This window comes from Coturnix japonica, chromosome 14 (assembly GCF_054131305.1).
Source record: "Coturnix japonica strain WE chromosome 14, WE-NBRP24, whole genome shotgun sequence".
Taxonomy (NCBI): domain Eukaryota; kingdom Metazoa; phylum Chordata; class Aves; order Galliformes; family Phasianidae; genus Coturnix; species Coturnix japonica.
In genome coordinates this window covers 7504470-7525711 of record NC_140676.1, presented here as the reverse complement: position 1 = coordinate 7525711, position 21242 = coordinate 7504470, and the positions used below count along the sequence as shown (strand labels likewise).

At 42.9% G+C, this 21242-nt stretch overlaps 1 protein-coding gene across 2 annotated transcripts in view; it reads right to left on the bottom strand.

Annotated features, from left to right (window-relative positions):
• Positions 1-16214, bottom strand: part of ABHD17C (abhydrolase domain containing 17C, depalmitoylase) — a 29248-nt gene extending 13034 nt beyond the window's left edge. The window contains exons 1-2 of one of the 2 annotated variants that reach the window (XM_085515412.1): positions 15156-16214; positions 4078-4256 (exon numbers count right to left, since the gene is read on the bottom strand). In XM_085515412.1, the coding sequence (XP_085371538.1) occupies positions 4247-4256; positions 15156-15688 (543 nt within the window). In that variant the 5' untranslated portion in view covers positions 15689-16214 and the 3' untranslated portion in view covers positions 4078-4246. Of the gene's footprint in view, positions 1-4077; positions 4257-15155 lie in introns of those variants that run through there. The other variant, XM_015873079.3, reaches the window with a different exon arrangement.
• Between the last annotated feature and the right edge of the window lie 5028 nt (positions 16215-21242).

Here is a 21242-nt window from a genome sequence, read left to right as displayed (position 1 = left end):
CAGCTAAAACACATTTGAGAAACATGAAAAAAAAAATCAGTTTCAATGATTAATAGAACTTTCTGACCACGGTGCCCTGCAATTAAAGATTTCAATCAACTTCTCACATGTACTCACTGCAATAGAAGAGAGAGAGACTAAACTTAGTTGATGTAGAAGTAATTGTAAACAAATTAGGCATTATCACCCTCCGGACGCTCAAAGCAGCCTATAACCAGCACAGGGTCGTATTCCATTCTTCTGTTAACTTGCTCTCTAGGTAAAAAAGAAACACACTTTGATGCCTTAGCACTATTTGAGATCTTTATCACTGAAGCTCTTCAAGGTTTATTTCAACTCTCCTGCTCACAGAACTGAATACAATCAAAACCACTGTAAAGAGAAAGACAGTCTAGTGACAATGGAAGTAAGAGTTAAATACACATCCGTTCAACTGTATTTGCTTCCTTGATTGACAACTTTAGAAATCAATTACAGCCCTGAAGCCAGCACTGTGTCACCAGGTTAAGGTTTTGAAGACACAATTCCCTACTCTTCAGTTTCTTGCTCCTCCCATAGTGCTTTCTTACAGCAGCCTTGATTTACACATGGTCTAGTCACAAGATGCAGTGGGTAGATAGCACACGAAAATGAATCTCTCACTTAAATTAGTTTAAAATCAAAGCATTGGAGTTGCTTTTAAAAAGTATTTTGCATTTAATTAAGCTGGTTTGTAGCAAACAAACATGCAAGACGTAAATATTAAGCTTTATTTATCAGACAGGAAACCTTTACTGGCCCCTAAGAACAATTTTTGTTGACCACACTATCAATAATTCACCAAAAAACACAGTCAGCTACCTTCCATTATATACTCTTTACTGTAACTAGTGCACAAAATCTATATAGCCAGTCTCTGAGGTGCATTTAAATAACTTGATACAGCGGAGAAAGTTCTGTCACTTCCACAGAGAAGCTCCACAGTATCTTCTGGAATAAGGAATTTATTACCTGCACCCCCGGCTTCTCTCTCATCTTTATCCTGTTGTGGTACTTTTAATTCAGCCACACACGTCATACTGTATGTACACCATACAGAGCTAAGATATGTAAATGTTTAGAGCATTCTTAAAGAACATACTAACAGCCCATAGCAAGAAGCCTGTGCTTCCACTCTGGATATTTTGCCCTCAAAAGCTGAAAAAAAATGAGGTTCAATGCTTCCTAAGATTGTACTCTTAAAAGGGTTGTTATAAAACACCCCCTGTTGTAAGAACAGGAAAAATCTGATGACATCCGTGCATCTAAATGCAAAATCTTTCTACATAAAGATTTCAAGTAAACCAAGTTATGTGCCTACTAGTACAGAAAGTGTTCTTGGAAAAAAAATAATAATCTGATTCTCTAAGAAACATTAAAAAAAAAGTGCAAATATTAGCACTGGTTATGCAGTCCCACCAGTGTTGTGCTTTCATAACTGCTTCTTACATTTCAATTGCTTCCAAACTGGAAAGCCCTGCCTGATTCCTGAGGCTGAGAACTCACAGTGAGCCAATGTGAGCTGGCTGCTTTTCCAGCCCGTCCTGCAGCCCTCTCACCTCCCCTGGCAGAGGAGGGTGAACACAGGTCTGAAAGAAGCAAGCTCACAGCTCTCTTAGCATTTCTGTTCAGAAGCACTGCGTTATTCTTTTAGTACTCCCACATGTTTGTTGGGGCAAGTCCGACATCTCAACTCAATCTCAAGCTCTGCTCTTATCCTGACTCCTCTTTGCAGGAGACACCGAATTAACTTTCTGGAGTATTTCCCCTCACCTCTTCCTACTTGTAACATCATGCAACAGTTCAAGGCCATCCTGCTGCAACACTAATTGCCAAGAGCTGCATCTATTAAAGTCTTAAGCCTCTGACTCATGAGCTGGGATTACTTATCTGAGAAGTAGTGCAGTGGCTTCTGACCTGAGCTGCTGCTCTTCCACCCATTGCAGACATTTCTACCCTTCCGCCACCTCAGCTGCTCTCAGAGGAGGGGAATAATTGCTGAAGCATGCAATCCAGAACAGGGCAGGAAAACAAAAACAAAAGGGGGGGAAAAAAAAGAGTGGCACCAGTTAGTTTGACTATGTCTGGCTCTTTTTTCTGAAAATACAGTTATCACTGCACAGGCATATAAGGTGACTGAGCATCCTGTCCTCATGCAGGGTCATGTGTAGATTCTCCCCTAAATATATCCCTGATTAAGTTCCTTGTGTCTTAATTTAGACAATACAAACAAACAAGGCCCCTCTTTACCAGTCAGCACACAGCTCACCTGGTACAATTAGAAAGCAAATTAGTCAAAACCGGTGACAAAAACTTCACAGCAACACTTGGATTTAACTAAATGCTCTTAATTAGGTTTTTATCATCTCAAGGAAACGAGGCTAACCTTAAATGGCCATCAAACTGCAAATATCACCTAAAACTTCCAGGTTTCATAGATCAGTTATACATACACTAAGCTTAAAAAGGCATCTCCAAAACAAGATCTCAAAATAGAAGTATATGTAAGCACTTCTAAAAGCAATTGTCATGATGCTCCAGAAGAGTTAAATGGTGTGCCATGCTGAAATTAATCCTTTGAGAGATCAATACTAGGAAAGCTACATGGGAGGAGGGCAAGGGGAGGGAAAAAAGCAGATCACTCATACTCTAGACCTACTCCTGTCATAATCCCACTGCTGAATTCAGAAGAAACTAACCAGCTTTCTCATGTGCATCTGAGTGTTGAGTTGGCTTTTTAGTTTTCATTGATATGCTTCTATTTAGTTTCAGACTACATTAAAACATACAGATGAAATAACTTTTAAGAAACAGAAGATCAACCCCATTAAGTGACCTGGTTTGCTGCAACTGTTTGGTATAACTTACAAATTATCAAATATGTGGCGCTCATACAGTATTGTCCTTATGTCAAAGAAATCTGTATCTATACCCAGAAAACAAGTTGCTAAAGCTTTCCACCTTATCTCCATAATGCTGACAGCAGGGAACAAACAAGCCAAACAGCCTCTACAAACTGCAGGTGCTAGTATCTGAAATCCATTTAGAGCAGACAAAGTTAAAGCCATTTTCACACTGCTCTTCAAAGACCCCTGGAAATCTGAATGCAGTCTCTCCCGCTGAGGACCAAAGCCAGAGTCTGAAGAGGATTACAGAGGGGGCCAGAATAGATAAGGAGTACACAGCCCTAAATGTGGTGCTTCTTCCCACCCCATCAGTGCTGCTCTGGTAGTGATTTGAGAGGCTCCAGCAGAAAGGGAAAGAAACGGCCATGAGGGGCAGAAAGGGAGGACAGCGGAGATGTCCTGCTGCAAAAACAATTGGCATCTATGAACAGCTCTACGAACCCTAAAAAGAACAGACCGCAGTAGGATGCAGCTGTCCCTGTTACATGAATATTTTATGGACAAACACTATATGAAGATGACTCAGCTGGCAGCAGCAATCCTTGTTCTCTTATATAGTTAGATTAATATGCTCATGCACTACAGGAGAGCAAACAAAGATACTCAATAAGGCAAAGATTTCTCTCAGAAGTAAGCAGTACCAAATGAACATTTAGGGGCTCAATGCAAAAGCTAAGTGAAGAGGAGCCGTGGCTCTTGTATCCAGCAAACCGCACATCCTGCCTCTTCAATTCTCAGGAAATATTTCATCTTTCTTGGAGTGACTCTGAAACCGCTTCCACAGATATAAAGAAGAAAGGCAACGTTCTCTTTTGATTTGAAAAATCAAAACATTTGACACTTCCTCTGCACTGACTTCTCTTGTGAATCCTCAACTGGAAGCAATTCTACTTAGATAAATGACACCGTGACCTTTATTTCTCCTTGCCCTCAGCTAAGTGGAGAAAACACATCAGTTTTGTAAGTGCTGCAAACACCGAGCTTTATTGCAGTGTGAATTTGTATGCACTTAAGCATCTGCTTTCAGAGCGAAGAATATTCACATCCTCACAGAGAAATACCACTCTCTTGCTTTCTCCCATCCATTTTCAGCTACACTTGTTAAATATTTTAACAGAAAACAAGAGTGATAACTGCCAAATGGAAGCAAAAAGTCACTTCATGAAAGCAATTTATTGGTAGAAAATATTTTTCCAATGTTTTTTTCAGAAAGAAGAAAATCTCAGCATTCTTTATTTCTCATCATTTCTTGGCACTCGGACTTGAAAATCAGATTCATCAATTCTCTTCCGTTCTTCTGCTGTGGTGAGCAAAACCAGATCTCAGAGCAACCTGTGATGCCTTTACAAATAAATGGATGTTGAGCATTCACTTCATGCTGATGATAAAGACCAACCTTCTTATACTACCAAGATACCCAAACCCTCTTCTCAGTTTGAGCTTCTTCTCTGATCTTGAAAAGAAAAATGTACTGATACAAGGATCAAAAGGAAGAAGAAGCAGAAGTCCTCTTGTAATTTACATCACAGTACCACACAAATGGGAAGCTGCAGCTTCAGAGCATCCTCATGCTGTTCCATTCTTATCACCCAAAGATGGGATCACCTGCCTCTACCAGAATTAAAGACTTGATGCTACATAGTATCTACACATTATAAAGTAACACGAATTGAAATGCTGGTGTAGCACTTAAATTTTCTCTTCTGCACATTCCTTTAATGAACTTTCAGCATATTCAGTGTTCAGGTCTCTCTAGCAGTCAATATAAAGCTGATTAAAGAAATAGACAGCAATCACTAGGATTAACAGCACCAGATGTTCTAAGACAGCAGACCACAGATAACTATTCGGAGCTTAAAATCAAATTTCCTAGCCAAGCCTTCATCCTCACAAACCCACAGCTAAAATCCCTCCCCTCCCTTTTTCCCCAGTAACTACTGCTTGGAATCCTGAACCACTGAGCACAGAGTCAGCGATTCTCCCGTGTGTTTGGTAGCAGTGATGAAACCTACGCTGTGCTCTCCAGGAATTAAAAGCGGAGCAGAAAATCATTCATTTATTACACAAACAGATGCCTGCATTGAATTACATGAAAAACAAAACATAAAACAAAAAAAACCCATAAGCCACTAAATTTTAGCCATGGAGTAAAAGGCATTTCATCTACACTGTGCAAAACCAGGGGTTTTAATGGTCAAACAGCATGCCTGTTGTGTCCTTTGTTTTCCTCACCAGTGCTTCATCTACTTAACAGGACCAATTGCTTTTGTAATCTTTTTGGCAAAGCCTTCTTGAGGGAAATGGTTGAGGAACAGGAAAAGGATGTTGGCAGTTATCAGACAGCCACTCCAAAGTAGCAGTGGGGATCAAGGACATCTGTCAGTGCAATCACTTAAGTGCATTACTCCAACTGATGCTAAAGGTAGATACTGACCTGCAGGTGTAGCTTAGAAATCGTAAGAGGCAAAAAGAAGTAGCTTTTGTGTCCTATTTACCTCCAAATCTGTGATGCAATTCTGGTAAACCAAACAGGTCCCCTGCTTATTTGCAGAATCACTCGAGAACAACTGGTTCTGCAGGAAGAAATGCCAGCAGTTCCAGTTTGTGCCACGCCAGCACTTAAGTGCCTACCAATAAACAAGCATAGCAGGAAGGAGCCTCGTGCTGATGGAGTTTCTATTTTTGAAAGAACAGATAATAGTGTTGTGTTTGGAAGAGTTGGTGTATTGATATCTACTTTAGCCATATAGCGATTTGGTCAGTAACAATTGGACAGTGCTGGTTTTCTGGAGTTCACCATTTCGTCACAGGGGCACCTCATTTACAAGCTGCTGCTGTGTTTCCTGCCAACACACACTTTTCATATTTAGTTACTTAGAAAAGAACGTTTTTTCCCTCCCTCCTGGTACCACAAAGCTCTCAAGACAGAGGCAAAATAGAAATACGTAATGAGAATTTTAAAATAATATTTAAAAAGAAAATTGGATCAGACAACATTGATCAGCTTTATAGTGAAAGGCAGAAGACAGCTCACATTAGAGCATTGCACAGAAGCACTGGGAGCAGTGGAAGGAAGAGACATAAGCTTTGAGTGACAGATGATGCTGTTTGAATCAAGTCCCTCTCCACTTCAAAATCCCAGTAACAGTGAGCTAAGTTAAAACTAACACCGCTCCCTTTTTTTCCAAATTACCACTTACTTTGGAATTAAAAAGAAAACAGAAAATTGCTGTGAATGTCCAGCCAAAGAGACTAATAATTGTAATCAAAGATTATTATCTTTGCTTCAGATTTCCCAGTTCTGTAATGTAACAAGTTTCAGACTACATCCAGACAAGAAACATCCAAGATCCTCGGGTTTAACACCCTTCATTACGGTCATTATTAAACTGGATTTTTGGATGGAAAGGGTAATTTCCTGAAATAATTGGAAGATGCCAGTTCTTATTTGTATAAACAGCATCTGTTCAGTGTCCTACACAAAGTGAGTACAGATCTCAGATGAGCTCTGACAGAAGGGCACGCAATTTGGAAGGGTGGTTCATTTGGCACCAGCTTGCTCCATCTCAGCAGAATTATTAAAGGCTAGAGAAGAATTCAATAGACCAAGCAAGCCTTGCAACCTCTCACCCTTCACAAATTTGGGTCAGTACTGAGGATTTATGACAACCTCACCTTTTTCACTTAAAATTCAGGCTCAATTTAAATCATATTCAAGTACATTCTTAAACAACTGGCATCTCTGTTTGTTAAAGCACATATAAATTAAAATGATTTAGTTATTTGAAAGCCAACTACATTTACGCCTGTATTCCTTCACAGGTAACAGTTTGAGAGCTGGCAGCTAACCAGCAGGGGTTAGAACCTTTTAGGCACACCGGTCAGGCTCCAGGTGGAACACCACTTGTACCTCCAACTGCTGCACTGACTCCTGAAAGGGTAGTTCTTGCATCAAACAGATGCCTACAACCTATGGTGTAATCATTAACTGGGCTGAGGCAAAGGTTACATGCTCAGAAACTAGTAGCCATAAAAACAGTAGAACTGTAGTTGAAACACGACCCCCTCCTCCTCCAACTTGGTACTTTTACAGCTGGTAAAGTTTGATAAGATGGTCATATCCAGACCGAAACACTACAGTTTCCTGTAGCGTTAGTAAGATACACTGAAGCTACAATGCAATAGGAAAATATAAAGCTTCTATTGTAGGGATCAATGAAGAAGAATACTAGGAAGCGCAGGCAAAATGTAAGTCCATTTGCAAGTTCAGGTCCATCCCAGACTTAATGAAGCAGAATTCAGTCTGGCTTTTGGTCAACTGCCTCAAGGTAACAAATTGACCAGGAAAACACCTCCAAAATAAATACTACGCTGAATTACCTTCTTAAAATGAACATCAAAAAAAAGCACCACACCCACCAGGACATTCACATACCTCTGTGAGAAATGAAGCTATAAGGAACAAACAGCACGTTGGACCAAATCTAGTTTGGCCCTAGAGGACACACCACAAAACCAGCTTGAAAGATGTCCCCTTCCCCAGGCTACCCAAATTCATCACATGTTGGTGAAGACTCCACAGAGACAGGGCAAAGATAAAGATCTGTACAAACAGCCCAACGTTTGTAAAGGCAAATTAACTACTAAAATATTCCTTTGACGTGTAGATAGTTTGTATATGCCACAAATGCAAAATCCTCAACAGAAATTTAGCCCTGTATTGCTGTTGGCTCTTAAAATGAATTGCAAGTCTTATAATAAGCAAAATAAAATATAATGAAATAGTTTAGACAAATGACCTTCCCCAAGGCAGATCCTCTATTTTAATTTGCTACAAATAAGCCTTAAAAATCATGGAATAATAATGGCATAATCTGAACTGTATCTCGGTTTCTCTCACACTGGAAAGAACATACAGCCATTCTTGCTGCTTTGCTGCTACTGACCACCATTTTTCCAAGTTCTCATAGCATATCCAAAGCAACACTAACAAGTCAGCAGCAAAGAATGCCCAGAAAGATCTTACAACCGAAGCAAACCCTTTTCTAAACAACCCTTTTGTTGAGAGAGAAACATTTCAAACCATATTACTCAAAGCACGCTGTCCTGAGAAACACGCTGAAGTCCTTCACTGAATGTTTAGGCTTCTCAAACCCCATTATTCATTACCCCATGCGTCTATTTGCACTACATGCAAAGAAGGAAACGTGCCACGTTACACAGTCAAATCTAACTGTTCTAACACACCAAGATATTGAGAAATTTGGCTGTGTCCTATACAAAAAGAATCTTAAAGAAGTCTGTGGGAGCTGCTGGTTGACACAGCATGTCTTGAGAAGGGCTGTGTGCCAGACATTAGATTTAGGACCATATCTTCCTTTTAGGTATATACCCAAAACTAACACAACAGCTAATTTCTAATTAATGGCTAAAAATGGAATTTCATCTTGAAAGATGTGCCTAGAAAGAATTTCTAAAGACAACCGATAAATAATATTACTTCCAGACAAGCACAACTGAAGTTCTTCTAAGAAATCCGCCACATGAAAACCACAGCTACAGTAGTTGGAGATGACATCTAATTTAAATGCTTCCCTCTACACTTTGAGGCAAACTCAAAACCTCATCTTCCACGTCATCATTTTTCAAGAACCCACACGGAATTTCCCTTTTGTCACTGTGATGTTGTAGATTTATTTCAGTACTGTAGGGGTTTCCCCAAAGACATGCAAGTGCTCCTCAGGACACGTGAAACCAAGGGGAGAAAGATGGATGGGAAGGAGAGGGATCCTAATGTGTGGCACAGCGTTGGGCTACGTGTGATTTGGTTGCACTTCCATTGCTCATGCAATCTGCACTAGGAGGAAAAACAAAAGGCCTCCCACACCCAACAAAACAAGCAGTTTGACAGCAGCAATGAAATTCCACTTCATCATCAGGTGTCAGGCTGAGCACACAGGATTGGGATACACCGTTCATCCAAGAACTGGAAAGCAAGCTAACCAAGGCATAATTGCTTATTCACAATAGCAGTCTCTACCGACCTCAATTACACGCTGATTTTTCTAGAGGCACGAGGTGTATGAGCCTAATGTGTTTTAGCCTACACCAAACCTGAGTTTGAGCTACACAAAATAATCCTTAATTGCTTCCACATCAGGCCAGTATAAGCAGTCAACACAGGCTTAAATTAACATGAAAAAGCAATCAAGAGCTACTAGAGCTCATGTGCCTTCCTGAGACTCAAGAAAATGCAGTTGAGAGCCTCACCTCATACATGGATAAGTATTTTAATTTCTCCAACGCACAGTGGCAACTGAAATGATCTGAAGCTAATCACCAGAGAAGGAATTCTGACCTTTTTAGGTGCTAATTAGCAAAGCAACCCCAGAATGCGTGCAAGCATGCTGGTTTCAACATATCTGTAAGTTATTTTATGACTCATCTCAACTGCTTCCAACACAGTCTTGTAATTGATTTATTTCTGAAAAGGAGGGCAGAAGGGGCTGTCACTTGATCATTAAACGTATTGCTGGCTTTGAAGAAAAAGCAGCAACGTTATTTGTCTGTTTAATTAGTGCTACATCATTTTGAGACTGTTGTCTTCAAGTCAATACAGAGTGCAACTGCAGAAGCAGTTTCCTGCTATTTTTCTTAAAAGCGTACTTGGGACGGGATTTAAATGTAAAAGTTACTATAATCGCATTGCCTTTCTCCACCATACAAGGCTCATCTTAAAACCAAAGCAGCAATTCAGACATATGCTCCATCAGCGAGGCTCCAAAAGGCTAATTGCTTGGCATTCCCTTTGTACTAGCACATCCCTGCATGAGGAAGAGGCACAGAACCAAAAAACTGAAAACCAAAGAACCCACCTGCTTTCTTCATTTCATAGAGAAATATAAATAACTCCTTGCTCAGGAAGTGCGAGTTTTTCCTCACAAAACCAGCTGCTGGAGGACAGCTCATTTCTGTAGCTTCATGTGTTACTCTAACTACATTCCCAGGTATCCACAATCCATGGACAATCCTAGTTAGCCCTGCTAACTATTTATCCACAAGCCCAGTGCCTGGAAACAAACACCACAAAATAAGTCAGTACCAAAAGATTGAGGCTGCATTTTGGAGGGCTCTGTTGTTGCCCCTACATCCTTTATGCTCAATGTCCTGGTGATGCTGAGGGCCAGACCCACAACCCTCCCACAGTGGGGTTACCCAACATCCTCACTTCAACGGCTGCCATTCAGACTGTCCACACTCAGGACGACAAATATCATCACCTAAAGGTTCTTCGACAGCTTCGTTTCCTTCCTAAATACCACTGGTTGCAAAATATTCTTGACAGTGAAAAAATAAATGCCATTTTCTTTAAAACAAGCTTTGATCGTACGCTCCCGACAGAAGTAGGAAAAGATTTAACAGAAGTACTTTCTTTTACAGCAGTGACTAATTCATGTAACGCAACACCAGAGCTCAACAAACAGTTGGAGTGACTTTGAACATCAGAGCACCTGTTTTAAACAGTTGTCGGTATTTGTCCCTGGGATGCTAATCATCTGAATTAATCTCTGCTCATCACAGACATTACAGCAGACTATTCTGTCTGCTTCTATTTTTAAGACAAGTTCTATGCAGTTTTTCTTGAAGTACCAACCACAGCGGGTAGAATAGATTAAGCCTTAAAAAACAGCCTTGTTAAAAATTAGGAAGCACACACTAAGTCATCCTTTGTGGACACCTTATCTGCATCATTTAAAAGCTAGGAGAGGGAAATAGCCTACCAAGGTCAATGACTGAAAAGGCCAATACCTAAACCAATGGCCATATCTATGAGGCTCTGTCACCAGCAGGTCAAGGAGCCACACATGCACACAATGTCTACTGCAGATCAGAGAACACCTAAGCATTTGTAGCCAGAAACAACAGCAGCAAGAGGCAACACAAGTTACTCAGATTAATGCAGTCTGTCCACTGACCTTCACCCTCCAACATCCACAACTCAATGGCCATTTCAGTCTGCCTACCAGGTGACGCACCATGAACAAGGAAGCAGGGCGGAACCCTGGTACTTCTCAGTGTTCACAATGACTCGGCCAAGCACAACCTTTGACTGCCTCAAGACTTACACTGCTAATGTTAGACCCAAACCTCTGCCTTCACCAAACCAGGACACTTTTGTTTCTAACCAGAGGAACACGCACTTAGAGCAGCAGACACCCGCAGCCTACAGTCAACGCTAAGCTGAACAACAATGCAATTTGAGTTTCCTGATTAATCAAAGTGTCGTTGTACTGCAAATTACACGCATCCATTTGCAATTTCAGTGCTTAATCTATTTATAGAAGTAGTAAATAAATCTCAGCTATTTAGCAGCCTGCACCAGTACGTTTCTCATAAATTGGGCCTACATCCCTTCAGTGCTGGGAAGGTGATTAAAGAAAATAGATGGAAGAAAGATGCAAAAATCCTCTGGGAAAAGTTATGCTTAAACTAATAGAAGTTAATATACTACATCCTGATTGTGTTTCTATAACAGCATATAGGCTGAGAAATTTCATTCCTAGTATAAACCACATCGGGAAGGTGCTGAATGTTTCACATCTGCGTCTCTGTAATAAATTATGACTCCCGTCCTCCCAAATCCAACCAAAGTGCATATTACAAATTCTTCAATTAAATACTTCTGGAAGCACCGAGTGGAAAGAAAGAAATAAGGCTCGGTCTTTAAAAGAGGTTTCAAGGGTCTACACAGAATAAAACCCATTAGGTTGAACCTGAATGCTAAAATGCTCAATCCAGAGAAGTCACACAGAGCAAGACAGTGAGAATGAGAGAAGATTCTGTTACAGAGAAAATTAAAGCAGAAAGTAACTGATTTGGTAAATCAAGGGGGGAAAATGAAGCAAACGCGGACTGACTAAACAGATACAACCTCTGAAGTTATCCACCAGTTCCTGCTACGGAAACAGCAATAAGAAGTGACAGATAATCAGCATAGGAAATAATAAAATATTCATATAATGAATGTGTTGGGTTTTTTTTTTTGAAACAAGTTTTAAATATTCTAAGCTAACTGCCATCCATTTATCAAAAGCCCTTGCATTCCACTGTATCATTTTTACAATCCAATTCCCTTCGTTGTGACAGATTTCGATTGCCTACTTAAAAATTGAAGTGAACCAATGGACTGAGAGACAGACTCAAGTGTATCTGTTCTGAGAGTGAAGTACTCAAATGATACATTCAAATCTATCATGTATCAAAAGCTCGTACTCCACTTGTTAATCAAATGGAAATACATCTAAGCTCAGGTAAGTTATTTGATATCGGAACTAGGACCACCAATAACACAGTTAAACATCTCAAGGAACATCTACAATAGGCCACTTGAAGGGGATAAAATTATATGCCAACATCGTACGTAGGCTGGAAGGCAGTTAGCACTTGAAAACTAAAACTCATCTGATTAACAGGAAGGAAATAAGTTACCCTTTACAGCAAGTAACAGAAAGGCGAGTAGTTGCCACCAATTATCCAAAGAGAATTGATAACTGAATAGAATGGAAACCTCAACTATGTTATTTTTCACCAAGTGTTTTAAAATCATTTGTTACATAAGGTTTCATAGCAGTGTATGATATAGCAAGATCTTCATTTCAATACCTTTACAAAATACAGCCAATATCTGCAGGCATGTCTGTAGCCACAGACAGTTCACCATCATTCCTAGAACTTGGCAGCCATCTGTTCTGTTCAGGTGTAGTGCAAGTTCCTGTCCAACCGGGTGCGTCTTTCAAAGCACACTGATTAATTAAGTTAATATTTAATAAGTATCAGTTGTACTTCACATGCACAATTAGAAAAAAAAAACACTCAACACTTGCAACATTTAATGATCCCTTTCTGCTGCCAGATGCAATGTCTGGTGGATTCAGCAACAGCTTCCCACAGAACTTCGCACAGATGACTAAGTGCTTTCTATAGCTAGCGAACCTCTCCTATTTTAAGGTTCCACTTTTAACTACGCGTTACAGTTCACTACCACATGACTACAGGCCAAACGCTGGGAATTTGCATGGAGAATGAAACCCCACGCAAGCTTGGAAGTTACCAATGATCTGCTGGAACAGGAACAGCATCGTATGACATTTCACCTCAGAAGACAGACTTATATTTTTACACCAGAACATTTAATTTAATAATAAGCTGCCTGGATGTATTAAACAGAGCTACAAAAAGTGGTCAGTCCTTTAAAGCTCACACCGCTACTGCTTAGAGAACTCAAAGATCATTAGGAAGATCATTGCTTCTTCCTAACAACCACGAAAGTCATCAGAGAGGACAGAATCTAAGAAACAAAACAAATGAGGTCTACATTTTAGAGCAACTAATTCCTTCACTGAACCTAAAATACTGTAATATTCTCCTTGGCTTCCAAAGATATAATGATGGTAACACAGCTTCTCTAGCATAGCGCTGAGATCTGAGACTGACAAATACAGCAACGTAAGAGTTTGCAAATTTCAACTCCTCAATTTACGAAATGAACATAACCTCAACCTTGTCGAAACCACAGAAAGGAATCGAATGTGGAATTATAAACTTCCTTCAGACATACTTCAATAGAAGGAGCCAATCCTCTCAAAGCAAAACCAGGCACACGTTGGCATCGCCTCCTAGGTCAGGCTTCTCAATAGACCTGAGTGAAGGACTGCCTTGCTTCTGCATCTGCGCTGGTCTTAAACACATGCCACATGCCTGAGCACTTCCAAGCAGATGTGAAAGCACATTTCCAGAGCTAGAAAGGTTTTCTTGAAAAAGTATCAACTAAATAGTGAGATGGAGAAAAAATACTGGTACTGAAGGACAAGCATTAATCAGGCCTAGATTATTCAAAGCTCTTTTCCTTTCTTAAAGCTTATTTACATCACCTACATGCAATATAGTGACAATTAGACTTTGTGCAGGATAGATGACTATCAAATTATTTCTTTACATAAAGCCATATTATTTACATTCAAGCAACATCTGCTTTTGTGTGGTTTTAATTTTTAAGAGTATTGAACAAATGAACCCAGAGTCTGTCACCCACCACACAGACAGAACACTTGCTATGAGAGAGTAACTTTCCCCCATGATCTTAAACTGACCTGGGCTGGCCAATGTCAGAAGCCAGCTGGACTCTACAACTGACCAATCCCCAGATCCTTGAAAAGCCAATTATCTAAATTGGTAACAACTCCCGTCACTATTTTTGAAGCTGGCATATATCCCTAAAACAGATATTACTCCATGTAAGCCAAGTTCAACTACGCAGCCACAGAACCAAGGAAAGAAGCCATCCTTTGCTCTTTTTTCCTGCCCTAATGCAACACCTTAAACTTTCTCAGGCTCCTGCTTCCATTCTTTAAGAACCACTTATGCAACAGCAGAAGTCACTTATGGTCTCTGTAGATGGAAGCCCAGGAATGCCACACAAACACAACAAGGAGTTCAGTAAAAGAGCTCTGTTCTGGATTTCCCAAAACACATAGGCCGCATGCTACTACTCACCACACTGCCTTGCTAGTCCTCTCATTACTGCTACATCCCTTTAGATGCCACCTCCTTCGGCCTCTCCACCTGGCAGAATCCCCAGCTCTCACCTGTCAACATTCTTTCCTTCCACCTCACTGCCCTACCCAACTTTAATAGCAGTTTGGTTGCCAAAAGAGAAAGACACGTACGTCACTTGAGCTTGTGCAAAATGCCAGATACATTGCAGAGTGACAGCAGTTTCCTGGTAAGCACCAGGCCAGGCCACTGCCAAATTCAAAGCCCAGGCTCAGGAGGTTTACTTCTAAGCATAATAAATGTAGTGAAACATTTACACCAATGGAAATCTCAAACAAAAGGATTTTTTTTTGCGTCTGGCAAGCTCAATCTGCAATCAGTGCGGTACCTCCTGCTCAGTACAGAGATTTATAATGATACAGCAATGGCTACCACATAATACGTCTGCATAAATCCCTAAATCTAGAAAAAGCCCATGAACGAAGGCTTGAACATCCTTCAAACAAAGCTATCTAGCAAATCACCCTAACTGCTGGTGGAACACCCGCTGACACCATCAAGGTAACTCTAATCATCTATAGACCCTTCCCTCTGCCTCGCAGTGGGTCAGTTAACTGTACAGACACTGTACTTCTTAGGATTAAACAGCCATCGAAGCACCTCGCACCCAATGTTTACCTTGTCCTGAGGGCCTGCCAGGCAGCATCAATGTCTGCATACAGGTTTTTCTCAGAGGGCTTGCCGGTGCTCACCCCATAGCCAGAGTAGTCGTAAGAGAAGACGTTGCAGTTGATGCGGGAACCAAGGCCAATGTAGAAGCTGCACATCTGGCCCAGGTCCACAGCATTACCGTGCGAGAAGAGCAGCGTGTACCGGCCGGTGGGTGCACAGCGCACGAACATACAGCCCAGCCTGTTATCTCGAGCCGTGCGGGAGAAGAACACTTCCACGGCGTCCAGTTCCCGCTGCGAGTACTGCCAGTCCGCCCTCTCGCTCAGGTGCAGGCTGCAGGTGCCCGATCCCGTTGGGGTGGCAGCCCCAGAGGCCGCCCCAGCCTCCTGCTGCTGCTCGGGGGGCAGCACGGTGTAGGTGGGCTCCGGGGGCAGGAAGGCCAGCTTGGCAGCGATGCGGCTGGGGCACGGCGGGCAGCAGAACAGCCAGCACAGCTCGCCCAGAGAGAAACCGTTCATTCTGGGGCCTTGTTCTGGCATCAGAGACGCCGGCGAAGAAGCTCTAACCTGCCTTAGGATGGAAACGAAGCGGCCGACCCGCTGCCCTCCCGCAACGCCCTTTGAGGAACTACAGATCACTCAGATGATCAGCGCAGCTTTCGAACGAGCTGATAAACACAAATCGCACACGGCACAAGTACCACCAGCCCCTCAGCCCTAACCCTAACCCTAACCAAACACCGCTGGCCCCCAGCCCGGCCCCTGGATCCAGCGGGCAGCCCGTAGCACGCACCCACCTCCCGCACTGCCCGCAATCCCCCCCTCAGCCCCGCGCGGCTCCGCCCCGGCCCCGCAGACACCGAGCGGCCCCTCAGCAGCCCCCGAGCGGCAGAGACGGGAGGAAGAGGAGAAGGAGGAGGAAGGTCCGGCGGGATGAAGGGGACGCCAAGGTCGATGCTCAGCCGCTCGTGGCCGCGCTCAGGGCCATGCCGGCCGCGGCGCACAGGCAGAGCAGGCAGCCGCCATGTCCCGGCGCTCTCCCCTCGTCGCCGCCCGCACCGCTTCCGGGTTACGGGTGCGGGGCCGCAGGTGCCGGCGGGTTCGAGGCTGGGGCCCGGCCCTGCCCACGCTGCGCCTCGGCTCACGGCCGCCCCCTAAGGCCTGAACCGGGCAGAACGACAGGTGCGAGGAGAGGGGCGGGGCGGGCGAGGAGGTGAGAGGAAACGCGTAGATACAAGCGGGGCACAACGCGGGGAGCTGGGAGCCTGGCCCTTTAAGAGCCCCCCGCTGCAGACTGGGTCACGTGCATAGGGAAGGGGGGGACGCCCCCTCCCCTCTCCGTGGCCGCCCACCGCTCGCGCATGCGCGGTAGTGCCGGTTCGGGGCCCTGTGAGGTGGTGGCTGCACCTCAGCGCTCAGTGCTGCTCTGAGCCTTCCAACCCGGGGTATCCCACACAGCCCATATAGGAAACACATGTAGCTCAGCCACCACCCTGCCTTGATACCCACCATATACATCTGCACCTTCCCAGTGCTCTATTAATGCATCGTTCACTTGACTTGAGGAACAAAGCATCAAAAACTCAGTAATGACATTGAGCTGAGGTCATTTCATTAGTGACAAACCTAACTTTCCTAGCGTTAACATTTGCAAAGTGTGAGTTTTTCTCAGATAATCATAGAAGAGTCAATCATGTGTGATCATCCTTTGTCTTTGGCATGTGGAAAGTAAGGCCGACCCCCACTCACATCAATCTTTATAGTTTTACTCACAATTGGGATTTTTAAATAGTTCAGTCAGCCATAATTGTGGCTGTGGTGATGGTTGAGGGAGAAATTGACAGCTGGGTGTCTCCAGCGGCTTGAAAACATGGCCTATGGTGTAGAAAGGTTTCCTCCAGAGGACAGAGAACAGCCATTTGTTACCTGAGTCCCAGGCACGTCCTGCTGGGAGCTGGAGCGGCCTCCTGGGTCTGGCTGAGCACTGAAGCACATCCTACATAGTGATGTTGTGCTCTGGGTGCTTTCAGATGGCAGAATCAGAGCCCATACGGAGCAATCAGCTGATGAAACTGAAACTGATTCCTTCGCAGAGTGAGACGGAACAATCTGGGTAAAGAAAACGCAGAACAGATAAATGAGGAACACTGTGAATTTTCTGGGAGATCACAAGCAGCTTCAAGCTCTATCTACACTGTTATAATGGGCACTATTCGTATTCTGATGGAGTACTGAAATAACGCTGAGAACGCCCTGGGTATGCCCTGAGAAGTCATTTGGCTGGCGAGATCTGAGAAAAGCTTGTCCCTCTCACTGCACACATGCTGAAACCAAGATAAGAGCTGGAATTTGGTCATGTACCACCTACTGAAAGTAACATTTCTCAGAACCCTCTCAAAGGGAGTATGACTCGCCTGGAGCCAGACGGCAAAGGCTGTTATATCATAAAGAGATTGCTGCTCCAGAGTAGACAATTAAAAGGACAATGTTTCCCATGCTCCACCCTGCTCCTTCCTTAGGTCATGTTTTTAATAGTGAGATTAAAGTGTCATCTTGGACTCCAAGGGGAAGTGTCAAGAAATTTGCTCCTCAAGTGAACTAGGCTGTGCAAAAACTCATTGGAGTTTTTCATTGTTCTCCTAATACACTCTCTGTAGTTTACATTAATCTCAGTCCATCTCTAGTGCAATCAAATAGTTCCTGCACCGTGGGTGCTTTCTCAAGAATGATAACATTTGCCAAAGTCTTGGAGATTAAAATGAAGAAAGGAGCAAGAGGGAGTGACTCAAAAGGAAGCTGTGCTGCGTGAGGATGGAGAAGTAAGAAAAGGGAGTTCCTGCAGAGCTCTGAAAATGCTACCAACAAGTTTGTGGTTTGAGAAAGTAAAGTAATCAAGGCTTAAAATTAGCTCGTATTCACAGTATATCCGTTATCCTGAGATGTCAAAAGGGACCTGCAATGCAATGTGCCTAAAAGAGCACAAATGAAGAGAATTTTTACCTGTCCATTTGCATGGCATTTCAATGGCAGACACTTCTTAAGCCTTCTGGTTTACCAGTTGGTGCTGGGGCTGTTCTGCATCTTGCTGGGCAGAGGCTGGAGGGGTGGCTGTGGACTGTTGGGCATGGATGGCTTCATGCCTGTTGTACACACCCTGTGCCTGGCACTGCATAGAGCTTGGTTTGTTCTCCTAAAATGTTAGACAAGTCTTAGAGCTTCCTAATTACCATGGGCCATCATGCTGTCTCCTCCTTGGATGCTTTTGTTCCTCACAGGTTTCTCCCTCTGTCCTTCGGCCACTTCTTTTGCTAAAGAACTGACAGCTGTCCCGGGATAAGAATGTTTCCAGGAAATGCAAAGCTTCTGCACTCCTTTCCACATCATTATGTCCAGGTACTCTTCTGTGGTTAGCACAGAAATAGGATAGGGAGTGTGCCACTGTTTCTCACGCTCAACCCCTCAAACCACTGCTTGAAGAATGACCATTTGGGATCCTCCTCTGTGTGTTCCCTTCAATAATACTGCTTCAAGCCAGCAGTCTCTCTTGGGCCATCTCTCAACCCCATACTACCCTCTTCTCTTTCTCCTTTTCATTTTGCAGCCAGCAGGCATCTGCATAGTTTTCACTTGACCAAATACCTTGAAAATGCTCAAGAAAAACAATTATATCTGCCTGTTACCACAGAACTCATCTTCTTAATGATCTGTAAATAAAGATATCCCTACTGCTGTGCCTTGTGACTAACATGACATTAGGACTCAGTGAAGTACCCTCTTTCTTCACTAAATGTTAGTAGATGGCCTTCAGGGGTAGAATGTTCAAGCATATTCAATTATAGATTGCCAGGCCAAACTAAAGGGTAGGAAGAAACTCAAGTATCTGTCAGTGAGACATTTAGCATCAGGCTTTAACCAGCTAGTGATGGATGTTCTTCAGCCCCACCATGCTGGTTAAAAGGGCAGAACACTTTACATTCCACTTCATTTTCCTGAGCCTGGATAGACAAAAGAATAAGCAAAAAGATGGTGAAACTGAAACCAAATAAGACACCTGGCAGCAGCACTCTGAAGACTGTGTATCTTATACATTAACCATGCCTGACTTCCTGCTGCACTCTAACTGTGGGACTGTCACAGCTGGGTAAGCTGTCCACATCTAATACCTGCATGCATGTAACCTCCATCTTATTTCACGACTGCTTACAAACTCCAAACTGAGAGCGTTTCTGCTGAGTTCCTGAATAAAGTCTGCATGAGGAATGTGAGTGTTATTTCTTACTGTTTATATAAATCAGTGTTCATGTATCCCAGACCTGTGCCAGAGTGTTTTGAAGCAATAGCAAGGCTGAAAGGGAATGCCTCTCCCAGTCCAGGTCACACTAGAGTCTACCAAACCAAAGTGCAAGGGATGCTATTAACAGAGATGCTATTAACCAGCATGCTCAGCCACCAAGGCACCAGACTCTGGTCTCCATGTTGCCAAGAGTTTAAGGTGTAACACATAAATTAGGCACCCATGGTAAGCAGGCTAAATATAGCCCTCAGTAAAAGGCCTATACTTAGTTTTTTTTTCTGTTGGGTGTATCCTTCCCTACATTGTGCCAATGGAAAGAACTTGCATTTCTTATTTCTCTTTCTGCTGCTGAACAAGACTGTAGCAATTTCCTGCCATGTAAACTCACGGAGCATTAAATTTACAGGTCTATGTGGGCAAAAGTGCATCAATTACTTTACCAGAATGAATAAAAAAGTGTGAAAAAAATAGAGAAAACTCAGAGCTTGAATGATCGATTTCTTCCAGAGGCAGAAGTTTAAGATAAATGACACCATTCCAGGTTTAAAAGGGCTTTCTCTAAGTCTGCAAGAGTTTAATCAAGAGCCAGCTATCCTCACATTTGCTGTGAATACAGTATGAGAAGAATGTGGAAAGGAAAACAAGGATGAAGAAACATCAAAACTTATGGGAGGGACGGTGGGGGGAGGCGACGAAGTGGCAGCTATGTGATATACAATGGGGATTTAGAGTCTTGATTTGCAGTGACTGCATTTTATGCATGTCACTGGCAAACTGACATTTGAAAGATATGTTCTTGGCTGCTTTTTCATGTCAGTATCTTTGTTCAGGCTATATCTGGGCTGATGAAAGGAATTTCAATTAAGGACAAATTCTTTTCCTTACTGTATTGAAATGCACAGGGTGGGAGCAGTGGAAAAAATGGAGCAGTGAAAGCTCTATAGAGAGTTGCTGACACAGGACAAGATAGTTTAGGAATGCCTGGAGCGATGCACTCTGTAGCATGGTTTACTGTGCTTTTACAAAGAAGCAGTATCATTTGCCTTAGTGCTTGCTGCCTGAGGCTGTATATCATTCAAACGGGGCTCAGGGTTTAATAAATCCCAATCTAGTTTAGTCCTCAAGGGAATGGCAACCTAGACTCATTCAGGAGTGGTGGGGAGAATGGCTGTGGAATCTGGCACAAAAAGGCTGATTTTTGTCCCGTGACTCTAAGCAGTGTCATGGGAAATGAAAGGAGACATAAATCTGCACTGCTAAATTGGGAAGAACTGAGATGAAGCAGTACTGAAGGCCTTAGGAAAAAGAAACGTGAAAAACAGAGAGACAAGAGAAAAGAGAGAAACAATAGAAAACCCACAGGGGAAAAAGAAAAAAGAAAAAAAAAAAGAATAATTGTAGAATTGAAAACCACTTTCTGTACCCACCTTGCAGTCAGGGTCATAGCATACTTGAGGTGAAGGGCAAACTAGTTTCTACTGAGCACATTCCTGCAGGTGCATTTCTTTCAGTATTCACATCTTCATGCACCATTTTTCACTGTATTTCCCAATGAGAATTCTTACTGTGCTGAGCTGTCTGGGATTCTCACTTAGAGCCTGGCTTCCAGCTGGGCTCCCAGCAGTTATGGTAACCTGAGAGCGGCTGATTCACGCTTTGCTCCCATCCTTGCATTCAACATGGCTATAGCAAACACACTGCAAGCCTTTCAGGCCCTCTGTATGGAAGCTGTAACTGATGCACTTCTTTCAGGTCAGAAACTGGAGTAGTCACCGAGGCTTTATTACTGAACAAAATATG